Source organism: Trachypithecus francoisi, unplaced genomic scaffold (assembly GCF_009764315.1).
Source record: "Trachypithecus francoisi isolate TF-2019V2 unplaced genomic scaffold, Tfra_2.0 Lachesis_group8, whole genome shotgun sequence".
In the NCBI taxonomy this organism is placed as follows: domain Eukaryota; kingdom Metazoa; phylum Chordata; class Mammalia; order Primates; family Cercopithecidae; genus Trachypithecus; species Trachypithecus francoisi.
The window spans coordinates 107,020,419-107,035,715 of record NW_022681473.1 but is presented as its reverse complement, the minus strand read 5'-3'; the positions used below and the strand labels follow the sequence as shown (position 1 = coordinate 107,035,715).

General features: G+C 48.3%; 1 protein-coding gene across 1 annotated transcript; it reads left to right on the top strand.

Annotated features, from left to right (window-relative positions):
• Positions 1–219: 219 nt before the first annotated feature.
• On the top strand, positions 220–3,579 carry LOC117081369. Its single transcript, XM_033207188.1, has 3 exons — positions 220–267; positions 1,306–2,033; positions 2,555–3,579. Exons 1-3 carry the CDS (start codon positions 220–222, stop codon positions 2,736–2,738), a joined length of 960 nt encoding a protein of 319 aa, XP_033063079.1. The 3' UTR covers positions 2,739–3,579.
• The last annotated feature ends 11,718 nt before the right edge of the window (positions 3,580–15,297 follow it).

Genomic DNA, 15,297 nt, shown 5'->3' with positions numbered 1-15,297 from the left:
AGGCTGGTGGTCAGGCTGCAAAGCAGCAAGCCTGCCCCTTGGTGGTCTGCCCGCTGCCCTACCTGTGTCCTCTCCGCCGGCTCCTCCTCTCCTCTTGTTTCGGGGAGTTCTCTCCTCCTCTGTCTCCCCTCACTGCAGGCTCATGTCCTATTTACCCTGTGGGATCTCTCCTGTCCAGGGATGACTCAGAGATGGGTCTGGAATGTCAGGAGAGCCGGAATGCAAACAGAGACGAGTTCAGACCTGCCCCACGATCAACCCACCAACGTCAGGCATATATCCCCTGCAACCATTGTGTGGTTCTCCGTAGAATGAGGGGCTTGGCCTAAATGAACTTGAGGCCCCTCATCCAGGCATAATAGGCCCCATAATAGGCACTGGACCTGCAGGCCTGATACTAGATGCGGCTGCCTAAGCCTGGCCTGAGGTCTAAGAGCCTTCTGGCCAGAGCCCATCTCCCTCCGTCTCCCCTTCTAAGCTGCCCCTTGAACTGTGCAGACCTCTTCTCAGGATAGTTCTAGCAAACTTCCTGCTCTAGCTTCCTAGCCTGGGTGTGAGAGGCGGCCTAAGGGCCTGACTACAGCACCTGGGCTCAAGCCCAGACCCTAACGCTCCCTCTGTGACCCAGGGCAGGTCAAGGCTCTTTCCTGACCCTGAGTTTCCATCACCAGGGACAGAGAGGAGTGACCCTGTCCTGCCTCCTGGACTCAGGCAATGTCCACCCTTCACTCCTCATGGATTTATGGAGCTGTGGCCACATCAGCCACTTTACCAGCTCCTGCAAGAACAATAATAATAGAAGCAAAACAGTAACAGAAGCACAGTTTGAAGTAGAGTGAAGTCAGGACCCGCTGGTGCGGGTGAGCGGAGGGTGTGTTAGAGAGGACGGGGAGGAAAGGTGTTTCTGAGGAGGTGATGTGTGAGCAGAATTGGGGCAGGAACCATCGCTGAGCTGACCTGGGAGAGGACAGTCCAGGCACGGAAAGGACCGTGCAGAGGCCCTGAGGCACTGTTCAGGGATTGGGAAGAAGGCCTGTGTGATTGGCGCAGAGTGGGAACAGGTCCAGGGGGAGTGGGGCTCCAAGCAAGAGGGTCTGGGCTTGGGGTCCAGTGGTAGGACTAGGGATGGGATAAAACCCCAAACCCTTTCCCCAGGTGAGAGGATGTGAATGAGCAAAGTGGCTCAGGAGGAGGCCGAGCAAGCAGTAGCACTGAGTCCTCCTGAGACGGAGGCCTGGCTCAGGAGCTCAGAGAAAGAGAGAGCCCAGCAGGCAGTGAACATCTACCCGATGGTGCCAGAGGTAGTGCAGGCAGCCCAGAGGAGACAGGACAGACTGGGGTTTCCTGGGGAGGCTGGGGAGCCCTCCTGGAGGAGGCGAGGCGTTAGAAGTAGATGCTACCCTTCTGACCTCAGAAGTTCTTTCTAGAGGGCTCCCTCCGGTAGGGCCCAAAGGCAGCACTGCCCCAGGGAACGACTCCCAGGCCACGAAGTACAGAATCCTGCAGGCGCAGCGCTTGGCCGCCCTGAACGCAGTCCTATGGGATGAGGAGACCGGTGCCTGGTTCGACTACGACCTTGAGAACAAGAAGAACTGGGAGTTTTACCCATCCAACCTCACTCCACTCTGGGCCGGGTGTTTCTCTGACCCTGGCGTGGCGGACAAAGCTCTGAAATACCTGGAGGTGAGGGCACAGCAGGTGGTTCGGGTCCACTGCAGGCAGCACCGCCCCCTCCCGACCCTGAGCAGGACCTGCAGGGGAGGCCGCTTCCTCCAGCTGTGCCTCTTGTCCCAGCCTGCGGGTCCCGCGGAGCCACCGGGGGGCAGCTGTGAGCCAAGAAGAGAAGGGCCAGGAAGGGGACATCTGGCTTCCCGCCGGGCCCAGCGTCCTGGCTCCCAGTCCAGCCCCACCCACAGTCACGGGAATGTCTGGAATCTTCTAGGGCAGCCGGATCCTGATCTACCAATATGCCCCAGAATTGAATCCGAACCAACTTTGATGTCTACTCGCAAAAGTCAGCCATGTATGAGAAGGTGAGCTGGCCTGAGCCCTCCCCTCACCCCAGGGCGTCCCCGTGGTGAGGCGGGAGGGTCAGGCTTGGCAGGGCCCAGGGCCAGCGCAGCTGGGATGGTGGCGGCGCCCAGTGGCCACTCCTGGGCACTGCAGGGGCTGCTGGGCAGGCAGAGCGACTTCTCCCCACAAGGATCCCATTGTTTGTTGTCCCTGTGGCTGGGGGTGGGGTGGGGTGGGGCAGTGCCTGACCTACGGCCCGCCCTCTTATTCCCAGTATGACATTAGCAATGGTGGACAGCCCGGTGGCAGAGGGGAGTATGAAGTTCAGATGAGCAGGCCAGGGGCGGGCTGGCCATCGCCCTACAGGGAACTCCTGGGCTCTGCTGCCCACGACCCCCCACCCCAGGCCTCAGTGTGCTCACCTGCATGTGGGCCCAGGGGACGAGCTGACTGGTGCTTCCTGTACCGTTAGGGTTAGGCAGGGCCAGTGCCCCTGGGGAGAGAGCCCACAACCCCCACCAAGGGTCTGGGGCTTCCCCAGAAACCGGGCCCCACTGCCCTGCCTCACCCAGGAGAGCTTTGGTTGGATGAATGGCGTGGTCCTGATGCTGCTGGACCCCTATGGTGACCGGCTGACCTCAGGGGCCCAGCTGGCTTTCCTGGAGCCCCACTGCCTGGTGGCCACCCTTCTGCCCAGCCTCCTGCTCAGCCTCCTGCCGTGGTGACAGCCCTCCCCTCCTCACCTGGCCCCAGCTCCTATCCCATTAAACCTCTGCACCAGCTCCTGTCCCTTTAAATCTCTGCACCAGTTCCTGTCTTCCCCTGCCTCTTCATGCCCTCCTACCTCCCAGCCTGTCCTCTGATCAGAGTGAAGTGGGGGGCAGGTTCATGACCTGGAGGTCATGGGTTGGGGCCTAGCTCCCTCCTGGAACCTTGAATAGGGTAGAAATCCTGCTCCAGGGGGAAGACCTATCCCTCCTACCCCAAGTGCCCCAGCGCCAAGTCCCACACCTCCGGCCTTCCACTCACTTCTGTATTCCAAAGGCTTTATTGTTCTGCTGAAATGCTTACAAATACTGAAAACCCCCAGCCTGGGCCCATGCAACCAAGGGCTCAATGCTGGGAAGGAGAGCAGGGGAGGTGGGGTCCAAATAAATACATATAATTTATTTCTGCCCCTGATATTATTCCTTCAAAAGAGTCTGAATTTGAATGGATTGTCTCTAGATCTATTTATCCCCCAGGGCATCGTTAAAACAATTGTAAAACCAGCTGGCAATTAGTGGCTTTTAACTGCTGGATGTGCTCAGGGAAAGAGAGGAAGGGAGCCCTGCCAAGACCACTGTCACCCAAGAGTGGCTGTAGTCATCCCGAAAGCTGTGTCTCCCTGAGAAGCAACCTCGTGGGCTTGACAGAGAGGGTGGGAAATAGACTGGGAACATAATTCAGCCAGTCGCTCCCCAAATACACAAATGAGCAATAATAGCACGCTCTGGGTAGAGTGGGGTGAGGCAGCAAGTACCCAGCATTTCCACAATGTGTTATCTAAAATGTTTGTTTTCCTACAAAAAGTTATGACACATACACAAACAGGAAAGTATGACACGCACACACACACACACACAGGAAAGTATGACACACACACAGACACACACACACACAAACAGGAAAGTATGACACACACACACAGACACACACACACACAAACACAGGAAAGTATGACACACACACAGACACACACACAACACACAGGAAAGTATGACACACACACACAGACACACACACACAAACACAGGAAAGTATGACACACACACAGACACACACACACACAGGAAGTATGACACACACACAGACACACACACACACAGGAAAGTATGACACACACAGACACACACACACAACAGGAAAGTATGACACACACACACAGACACACACACACACAGGAAAGTATGACACACACACAGACACACACACACACAGGAAAGTATGACACACACACAGACACACACACACACAAACAGGAAAGTATGACACACACACACAGACACACACACAAACACAGGAAAGTATGACAAACACACACAGACACACACACAAACACAGGAAAGTATGACACACACACACAGACACACACACAAACACAGGAAAGTATGACACACACACAGACACACACACACAAACACAGGAAAGTATGACACACACACAGACACACACACACACAGGAAAGTATGACACACACACAGACACACACACACACAAACAGGAAAGTATGACACACACACACACACAAACACAGGAAAGTATGACACACACACACAGACACACAAACACAGGAAAGTATGACACACACACAGACACACACACAAACACAGGAAAGTATGACACACACACACAGACACACACACAAACACAGGAAAGTATGACACACACAGACACACACACACACAGGAAAGTATGACACACACACAGACACACACACACACAGGAAAGTATGACACACACACAGACACACACACACACAGGAAAGTATGACACACACACAGACACACACACACAACAGGAAAGTATGACACACACACACACAGACACACAAACAGGAAAGTATGACACACACACACAGACACACACACACAAACACAGGAAAGTATGACACACACACACATACACACACACACAAACACAGGAAAGTATGACACACAGACACACACAAACACAGGAAAGTATGACACACACAGACACACACACAAACAGGAAAGTATGACACACACACACAGACACACACACACAAACACAGGAAAGTATGACACACACACACAGACACACACACACAAACACAGGAAAGTATGACACACACACAGACACACACAAACACAGGAAAGTATGACACACACACACAGACACACACACACAAACACAGGAAAGTATGACACACACACAGACACACACAAACACAGGAAAGTATGACACACACACACAGACACACACACACAAACACAGGAAAGTATGACACACACACAGACACACACACACAAACACAGGAAAGTATGACACACACACAGACACACACACACAAACACAGGAAAGTATGACACACACACAGACACACACACACACAACAGGAAAGTATGACACACACACACACACAAACACAGGAAAGTATGACACACACACAGACACACACAAACACAGGAAAATATGACACACACACACAGACACACACACACAAACACAGGAAAGTATGACACACACACACACACAAACAGGAAAGTATGACACACACACACAGACACACACACACAAACACAGGAAAGTATGACACACACACACAGACACACACAAACACAGGAAAGTATGACACGCACACACAAACAGGAAAGTATGACACACACACAGACACACACACACAAACACAGGAAAGTATGACACACACCACAGGACACACACACACACAAACAGGAAAGTATGACACACACACACAGACACACACACAGGAAAGTATGACACACACAGAGACACACACACACAAACAGGAAAGTATGACACACACACAGACACACACACACAAACAGGAAAGTATGACACACACACACACACACACAAACACAGGAAAGTATGACACACACACACACAAACACACACACAAACAGGAAAGTATGACACACAACACAGACACACACACACACAAACAGGAAAGTATGACACACACACAGACACACACACACAAACACAGGAAAGTATGACACACACACACAGACACACACACACACAAACAGGAAAGTATGACACACACACACAGACACACACACACAGGAAAGTATGACACACACACACAGACACACACACACAAACAGGAAAGTATGACACACACACAGACACACACACACAAACAGGAAAGTATGACACACACACACACACACACAAACACAGGAAAGTATGACACACACACAAACACACACAAACAGGAAAGTATGACACACAACACAGACACACACACACACAAACAGGAAAGTATGACACACACACACAGACACACACACAAACACAGGAAAGTATGACACACACAGACACACACACAAACACAGGAAAGTATGACACACACAGACACACACACACACAAACACAGGAAAGTATGACACACACACACAGACACACACACACAAACAGGAAAGTATGACACACACAAACACAGGAAAGTATGACACACACACAGACACACACACAAACAGGAAAGTATGACACACACACACACACACAAACACAGGAAAGTATGACACACACACACAGACACACACACACAAACACAGGAAAGTATGACATACACACACAGACACACACACACAAACAGGAAAGTATGACACACACACAGACACACACACACAAACACAGGAAAGTATGACACACACACAGACACACACACACACAAACAGGAAAGTATGACACACACACACAGACACACACACAGGAAAGTATGACACACACACAGACACACACACACACAAACAGGAAAGTATGACACACACACAGACACACACACACAAACACAGGAAAGTATGACACACACACAGACACACACACACAAACAGGAAAGTATGACACACACACACAGACACACACACAAACAGGAAAGTATGACACACACACAGACACACACACACAAACAGGAAAGTATGACACACACACACAGACACACAGACACACAAACAGGAAAGTATGACACACACACACAAACACAGGAAAGTATGAAACACACAGACACACAAACAGGAAAGTATGACACACACACAGACACACACACAAACAGGAAAGTATGACCCACACACAGACACACACACAAACACAGGAAAGTATGACACACACACACAGACACACACACACAAACACAGGAAAGTATGACACACACACACAGACACACACACACACAAACAGGAAAGTATGACACACCACACACACACAAACAGGAAAGTATGACACACACACACACACACACACACAAACAGGAAAGTATGACACACACACAGACACACACACACAAACAGGAAAGTATGACACACACACACAGACACACAGACACACAAACAGGAAAGTATGACACACACACACAAACACAGGAAAGTATGAAACACACAGACACACAAACAGGAAAGTATGACACACACACAGACACACACACAAACAGGAAAGTATGACCCACACACAGACACACACACACAAACACAGGAAAGTATGACACACACACAACACACACACACACACAAACACAGGAAAGTATGACACACACACACAGACACACCACACAAACAGGAAAGTATGACACACACACACACACACAAACAGGAAAGTATGACACACACAGACACACACACACAAACAGGAAAGTATGACACACACACAGACACACACACAAACAGGAAAGTATGACACACACACACAGACACACACACACAAACAGGAAAGTATGACACACACAGACACACACACACAAACACAGGAAAGTATGACACACACACAGACACACACACACAACAGGAAAGTATGACACACACAGACACACATACACAAACAGGAAAGTATGACACACACACAGACACACACACACACAAACAGGAAAGTATGACACACACACACAGACACACACACACAAGCAGGCAAGAGAAATTGTCTTAGGAGTGACCATTAGGCTGGGCACGGTGGCTCACACCTGTAATCCCAGCACTTTGGGAGGCTGTAGTGGGTGGATCGCCTGAGGTCAGGAGTTCCAGACCAGCCTGGCCAACATGGTGAAACCCTGTCTTCTACTAAAAATACAGAAATTAGGCAGGTGTGGTGGTGGGCGCCTGTAATCATAGCTACTTGGGAGGCTAAGGCAGGAGAATCACTTGAACCCAGGAGGCGGAGGTTGCAGTGACCTGAGATTACAACACTGCACTCCAGCCTGGGCAACAGAGCGATACGCCATCTCAAACAAACAAACAAACAAACAAAAAACAAGTGACCACTATATACTAAAGAGAGTATCAATAAACAGATGGAAAGTATTAAAAAGGGCCAGGGGGTGTAGTGGCTCACCCCTGTGGTCCCAACATTTGTTAGGCTGAGGCGAGAGAATCACTTGAGCCCAGGAGTTCAAAACCAACCAAGGCAACATAGTGAGACCCCATCTCTACAAAAATAAAAAAATTAGCCAGGTGTGCTGGTGCACACCTGTAGTCCTAGCTACTCAGGACGCTGAGGTGAGATTGCTTAAGCCCAGGAGGTGGAGGCTGCAGTGAGCCATGATTGTGCCACTGCATTCCAGCCTGGGCAACACAGCATGACCCTGTCTCAAAAATGATAATAATAAAAAAATAAAAATTAAGAAAGGGCTGGGTGTGCTGGCTCACACCTGCAATCCCAGTGCTTTGAGAGGCCAAGGCAAGAGGATCACTTGAGGACAGGATTTCAGGGCCAGCCTGGGCAACATAGTGAGCTGTGATTTTTTTTTTTTTTTTTTTTGAGACGGAGTCTGGCTCTGATGCCCAGGCCGTAGTGCAGTGGCCGGATCTCAGCTCACTGCAAGCTCCGCCTCCCGGGTTCCCGCCATTCTCCTGCCTCAGCCTCCTGAGTAGCTGGGACTACAGGTGCCCACCACCTCGCCTGGCTAGTTTTTTGTATTTTTTAGTAGAGACAGGGTTTCACCGTGTTAGCCAGGATGGTCTCGATCTCCTGACCTCATGATCCACCCATCTCGGCCTCCCAAAGTGCTGAGATTACAGGCTTGAGCCACTACGCCCGGCCCGAGCTGTGATTTTTAAAATTAGCCAGGCATTATGGCACATGCCTGTAGTCCCAGCTATTTGGGAGGATGAGGTGGAAGGATTGTTTGAGCCCAGAAGTTCAAGGTTGCAACGAGCTGTCATCGAGCCACTGCACTCCTGCATGGGTGACAGAGGAAAACTCTGTCTCTAGAAAATAAAATAAAAAGAAAATACAAAGAGAACCGGCCAGGCACGGTGGCTCATGCCTATAATCTCAGCACTTTGGGAGGCCAAGGTGGGAGGATCACCTGAAGTCAGGAGTTTGAGACCAGCCTGGCCAACGTGATGAAACCCTGTCTGTACTAAAAATACAAAAATTAACCGGGCATGGTGGGGCATGCCTGTAATCCCAGCTACTGGGGAGGCTGAGGCAGGAGAATCGCTTGAATCCAGGAGGCAGAGGTTGCAGTGAGCCAAGATTGTGCCATTGCATTCCAGCCTGGGAGACAAACTGAGACTCAGTCTCAAAAAAAAAAAAAAAAAAGAGAACTAAATGGGGTTTCTTGTTTCTGGGTTTCTGGCCTAGGGTGTAAGGAGTGTGGCAATTGTCACTCCATCTTAACAACAAGTAAAAAGCTGAATAAACAACACCAACAACTCTTCTTAGATCTGTCAGAGAATTAAGGTCACAGAGCTGCCTCCAAAACTGGAGACAGACAGGCAGATACAGAGAGTCACAACTTACCACAGTAGACATCGCCACACTGGGTTTCTTTTACCCAATACTGGTTTGGTTTCAAGAAAAAACTAGAAGTCACACTAAAAGGCAGAAAATACCATTTGAAGAGATAGAGCAAGTATCAGAACCAGACTCAACTATAGTGGGGATGTTGGAATTTCCAGGCTGGAAATTTGAAACAACTATGATTAACATGCCAAGGGTGCTCATGGAAAAAGTAGACAACATGCAAGAGCAGATAAGTAATTTAAACAGAGTGATGAAAATTCTAAGAAGAAACAAAGAGGAAGTACAATGAGAAAAAAAACACCAACGAAATGCCTTTGATCAGCTCTTGTTCTTGTTGTTGTTGTTGAGACAGAGTCTCGCTCTGTCGCCCAGGCTGGAGTGCAGTGGCCGGATCTCAGCTCACTGCAAGCTCCGCCTCCTGAGTTTATGCCATTCTCCTGCCTCAGCCTCCCAAGTAGCTGGGACTACAGGTGCCCGCCACCTCGCCCGGCTAGTTTTTTTGTATTTTTTTTTTTTTTTTAGTAGAGACGGGGTTTCACTGTGTTAGCCAGGATGGTCTCAATCTCCTGACCTCGTGATCCGCCTGTCTCGGCCTCCCAAAGTGCTGGGATTACAGGCTTGAGCCCCCGCGCCCAGCCTGATCAGCTCTTTAGTAGACTGGACGCAGCTAAAGAAAGAATCCATGAACTTCAGGATATGTCAGTAGAAACTTCGAAAACTCAAAAGCAAAAAGAGACAAGACTGAAACAGACAGAAGAGAATATCCAAAACTGTGGGACAATGACAAAAGGCATCACATATGCATTAATGGGAATACAGAGGAAGAGGGAACCAAAGAGATATTTGAAACAATAATGATGGAGAATTTCCCCAAATTTATGTCAGACACCAAACCACAGACCCAGGAAGCTCAGAAAATAGTAAGACAGATGCCCCCAAAAAGAAGAAAAAATCAACACCTAGGCATATTATATTCAAATTGCAGAAATTCAAAGATAAAAAGTCTTGAAAGAGGCTGGAGGAGTAAAAAAAACCTCACCTGTAGAGGACCAGGGATAAAAATGACATCAGACTTCTTAGAAACCATGCAAGGAAGAAGAGAGCCTTGTGAGATATTTAAAGCATTGACAGAGAAAAAGATCCCATCAACCCATAATCCCCAGAATCTGTATCCTGCAAAACCATCCTTCAAAAGTGATGAAGAGGCCAGCACAGTGGCTTATGCTTGTAATTCCAGCACTTTGGGAGGCTGAGGCAGGCAGTTCGCTTTGAGCTCAGGAATTTGAGACCAGCCTAGGCAACATGGTAAAACCCCGTCTCTACAAAAAAATACAAACTTTAGTGGTGGCACACACCTGTGGTCCCAGCTACTTGGGGGGCTGAGGCTGGAGGATCACTGGCAACCAGAGAAGTGGAGATTGCAGTGAGCCGAGATCGCACCACTGCACTCCAGCCTGGGTGACAGAGCAAGACTCTGTCTTTAAAAAAAAAAAAAAGAAAAGAAAAAGAAAGAAAGAAAAGAAAAGGAAAGAAAAAGAAAAAAGAAAAAAAAAAGTGATGGAGAAATGAGAACTTTCACAAGCCAACAAAAATTGAGAGAATCTGTAGACCTGAAGACGCAAGAAGTATTAAAAAAAAAAAACTTCTTCAGAGAAAAGAAAGATGATATGTTAGAAACTGTGAATTACATAAACAAGGGAAGAGCTTTAGAGAAGGAATAAGTAAAGGTAAAATAAAAGCTTCTACTTTTCTTATCCTTAGTTAATCTAACAGATAATGGTTTGTTCAAAATAAAACGGGGCATTTATCCAAAATGCTTGATACCAGAAGTATTTTGGATTTCGGATTTTTTTTTTTTTTTTTTTTTTGAGACGGAGTCTGGCTCTGTCGCCCAGGCTGGAGTGCGATGGCTGGATCTCAGCTCACTGCAAGCTCCGCCTCCCAGGTTCACGCCATTCTCCTGCCTCAGCCTCCCGAGTAGCTGGGACTACAGGCGCCCGCCTCGTCGCCCGGCTAGTGTTTTGTATTCTTTAGTAGAGACGGGGTTTCACCATGTTAGCCAGGATGGTCTCGATCTCCTGACCTTGTGATCCGCCCGTCTCGGCCTCCCAAAGTGCTGGGATTACAGGCTTGAGCCACCGCACCCGCACCCAGCCCGGATTTTTTTTTTTTAATTTTGAAATATTTGCAATATACTTACTGTTCAAAGTCCCAAATCTGATCATCCAAAATCTGAAATGCTTCAGTGAGCATTTCCTTTGATCATTATGTCTGTACTCAAAGAGTTTTGGATTTTGGAGCATTTCAGATTTTGGGCTATCAGATTTGGGGTGCTCAATCTGTAATAGCAACTGTGTATTCAATGGTTATAGTTTATGGATAAGGGAACTGAATGACAGCAATGATAAAAGGGACAGGAGGAGGAAGTTAAGACTACTTTGTTATCATAAGGTACTTGCACTACCATGAAACGTAGTGTTATTTGAGTCGACTTGGTTAGTTGTAAATGTATAATACTGAAAAAAGAACTGCTGGAGGCCGGGTGCGGTGGCTCACGCCTGTAATCCCAGCACTTTGAGAGGCCGAGGTGGGTGGATCACGAGGTCAGGAGTTTGAGAACAGCCTGGCCAATATGGTGAAACCCCATCTCTACTAAAAATACAAAAATGAGCTGGGTGTGGTGGCACGCGCCTGTAGTCCCAGCTACTCAGGGGGCTGAGGCAGGAGAATCACTTGAACCCAGGAGGCAGAGGTTGCAGTGAGCTGGAATCATGCCACTACACTCCAGCCTGGGTGACAGAGTGAGACTTCATCTCAAAAAAAAAAAAACAAAAAACACTACTGGCTGGGCATGGTGGCTCACACCTGTAATCCCAGTGCTTTGGGAGGCTAGGCGGGAGGATTCATTGAGCCCAGGAGTTTGAGACCAGCCTGGGCAATACAGTGAGGAGTTCCCCCAGAACAAAGCCAGTCTGCATATTGGGCAGAAGATGTGAATCACTATAAACATTGCTGAAAAGAAGACATACAAATGGCAAACAGGTATATGAAAAGGTGGGCTACATAACTGATCATCAGGGACATGCAAATCAAAACTACAATGAGATATTATCTCACTCCAGTTAAAATGGCTTTTACCCAAAAGACAGGCAATAACAAATGCTGGTGAGGATGTGGAGAAAAGGAACCCTCGTATACTGTTGGTAAGAATGTAAATTAGTACAATCACTATAGAGTTGTGTGTTTTTTTAAAAAAGAACATTGGCTGGGCACGTTGGCTCATGCCTGTAATCCTAGCACTTTGGGAGGACAAGGTGGGTGGATTGCCTGAGCTGAGGAGTTCAAGACCACCCTGGGTAACATGGTGAAACCCCATCTCCACTAAAATACAAAACATTAGCCTGGTGTGATGGCAGGCACGTGTAAGCCCAGCTACTCAGGAGGCAGAGGCAGAGGTTGCAGTGACCTGAGTGACCAAAAAGTGGGTCCTATGAAAAGATCTATAAAATTGACAGAGAAGACACACAAAAAATCAGAATGAGTGCAGAGGCATTACTATTGACCTTACAAAATTGAAAATAGAATACTATAAACAAGTATATACCAACAAATTAGATAACCTAGATGAAATAGAAAAATTCCTAGAAACAGAAATTATATAAACTGATGCAAGAAGAAAAAGTCTCAATAGGCATAACAAGTAAAGATATGGCAATAAAAAACCTTGCAATAGGCCGGGCGTGGTGGCTCAAGCCTGTAATCCCAGCACTTTGGGAGGCCGAGACGGGCGGATCACAAGGTCAGGAGATCGAGACCACCCTGGCTAACACGGTGAAACCCCGTCTCTACTAAAGAATACAAAAAACTAGCCGGGCGATGAGGCGGGCGCCTGTAGTCCCAGCTACTTGGGAGGCGGAGGCAGGAGAATGGCGTAAACCCGGGAGGCGGAGCTTGCAGTGAGCTGAGATCCGGCCACCGCACTCCAGCCTGGGCAACAGAGCCAGACTCCGTCTCAAAAAAAAAAAAAAAAAAAAAACCTTGCAATAAAAAAAGATGTTTAGGCCACGCGCAGTGGCTCCCGCCTGTAATCCTAGCACTTTAGGACGTCAAGGCAGGTGGATCACCTGAGGCCAGGAGTTCAAGACCAGCCTGGCCAACATGGTGAAACCCTGTCTCTACTAAAAATACAAAAAGTAGCTGGGTGTGGTGGTGGGCGCCTATAATCCCAGCTACTTAGGAGGCTGAGGCAGGAGGATCGCTTGAACCTGGGAGGCAGAGGTTGCAGTGAGCCAGGATCATGCCACTGCTCTCCAGCCTGGGCAACAGAGTGAGGCTCCATCTCAAAAAAAAAAAAAAAGGCCGGGCGCGGTGGCTCAAGCCTGTAATCCCAGCACTTTGGGAGGCCGAGACGGGCGGATCACGAGGTCAGGAGATCGAGACCATCCTGGCTAACACGGTGAAACCCCGTCTCTACTAAAAATACAAAAAAAAAATTAGCTGGGCGAGGTGGCAGGCGCCTGTAGTCCCAGCTACTCGGGAGGCTGAGGCAGGAGAATGGCGTAAACCCGGGAGGCGGAGCTTGCAGTGAGCTGAGATCCGGCCACTGCACTCCATCCTGGGCGACAGAGCGAGACTCCGTCTCAAAAAAAAAAAAAAAAAAAAGTTTACTTTTATGTGTCAACATGGCTAGGCAAAGGTATCCAGATAGTTGGGCAAGCATTATTCCAGATGTTTCTGTGAAAAAACGATGAAAATAACATTTAAATCTGTAGACTCTGAGTAAAGCAGACTACCCTCCCTAACGTGGATGGGCGTTATCCAATCAGTTGAAGACTAATTTGAAAAAGACTGACCTCCCCAGAAGAAGAGGGAATTCTCCCAGCATGCTGCCTTCAGCCTTGAACTGCAGCTTCTTCCCTGTTTCCCCAGCCTGCCGGCCTACCCTAGAGATTTTGGACTTGCCAGCTACCTCTCAAACTCTCTCTCTCTGCCCCCATCCCCCACATATATATTGTTTCTGCCTAATATGGTCTAGGACCAGATGGCTTCGTTGGTACATTCTACCAAACATTTAAATAATTAACATTAATCTTTCTCAAACACTTCCACAAATAGAAGAGGGGCATACTTCCTAACTCATGCTATGAGGCTAACGTTACCCTGATACCAAAGCCAGATAAAGACATCACAAGAGGGCTGGGCGTGGTGGCTCCCACTTGGGGAGGCCAAGGCGGGAGGATCAGTTGAGGCCAGGAGTTCAAGACCAGCCTGGGCAATGCAGTCAGATGTGGTCTCTACGAAAACATTTATAAGTTACGCAGGCGTGGTGGCATGCACCTGTAGTCCTGGCTACGCAGAAGGTTGAGGCCAGATGATCACTTGAGCCCTAGGAGGTCGAGGTTGCAGTGAGCTGTGTTCATGCCACTGTCTTCCAGCCTGGGTGACTGGAAGACTGTGTGTCCGAAAAAAAAAAAATCACAAGAAAAGAAAATTACAGTCAAATATCCTATATACATATTGATGCAAAATTCCTCAAAAAAATACTTGCAAACTAAAACCAACAGTTTATTAAAAGGATTAGACATCATGACCAAGTGAGATTTATCTGGAGAATGCAAGGGTGGTTGCACAGCATTGTGAATGTAATAAAAGGAAATTGAATTGTACACTTAAAAATTGTTGGCTGGGCGTGGTGGTTCACGCCTGTAATCCCAGCACTTTGGGAGGGCGAGGCAGGCGGATCACGAGGTCAGGAGATTGAGACCATCCTGGCTAACATGGTGAAACTCTGTCTTTCTAAAA

Bases quoted from the DNA above. Each gene is read 5' to 3' on its own strand.
- LOC117081369 (XM_033207188.1), top strand. From the start codon at position 220: ATGCAAACAGAGACGAGTTCAGACCTGCCCCACGATCAACCCACCAAC. The intron at 268-1,305 runs GTCAGGCATATA...TGCCAGAGGTAG, and splicing joins CCCACGATCAACCCACCAAC to TGCAGGCAGCCCAGAGGAGA. The intron at 2,034-2,554 runs GTGAGCTGGCCT...GGGCTTCCCCAG, and splicing joins AGTCAGCCATGTATGAGAAG to AAACCGGGCCCCACTGCCCT.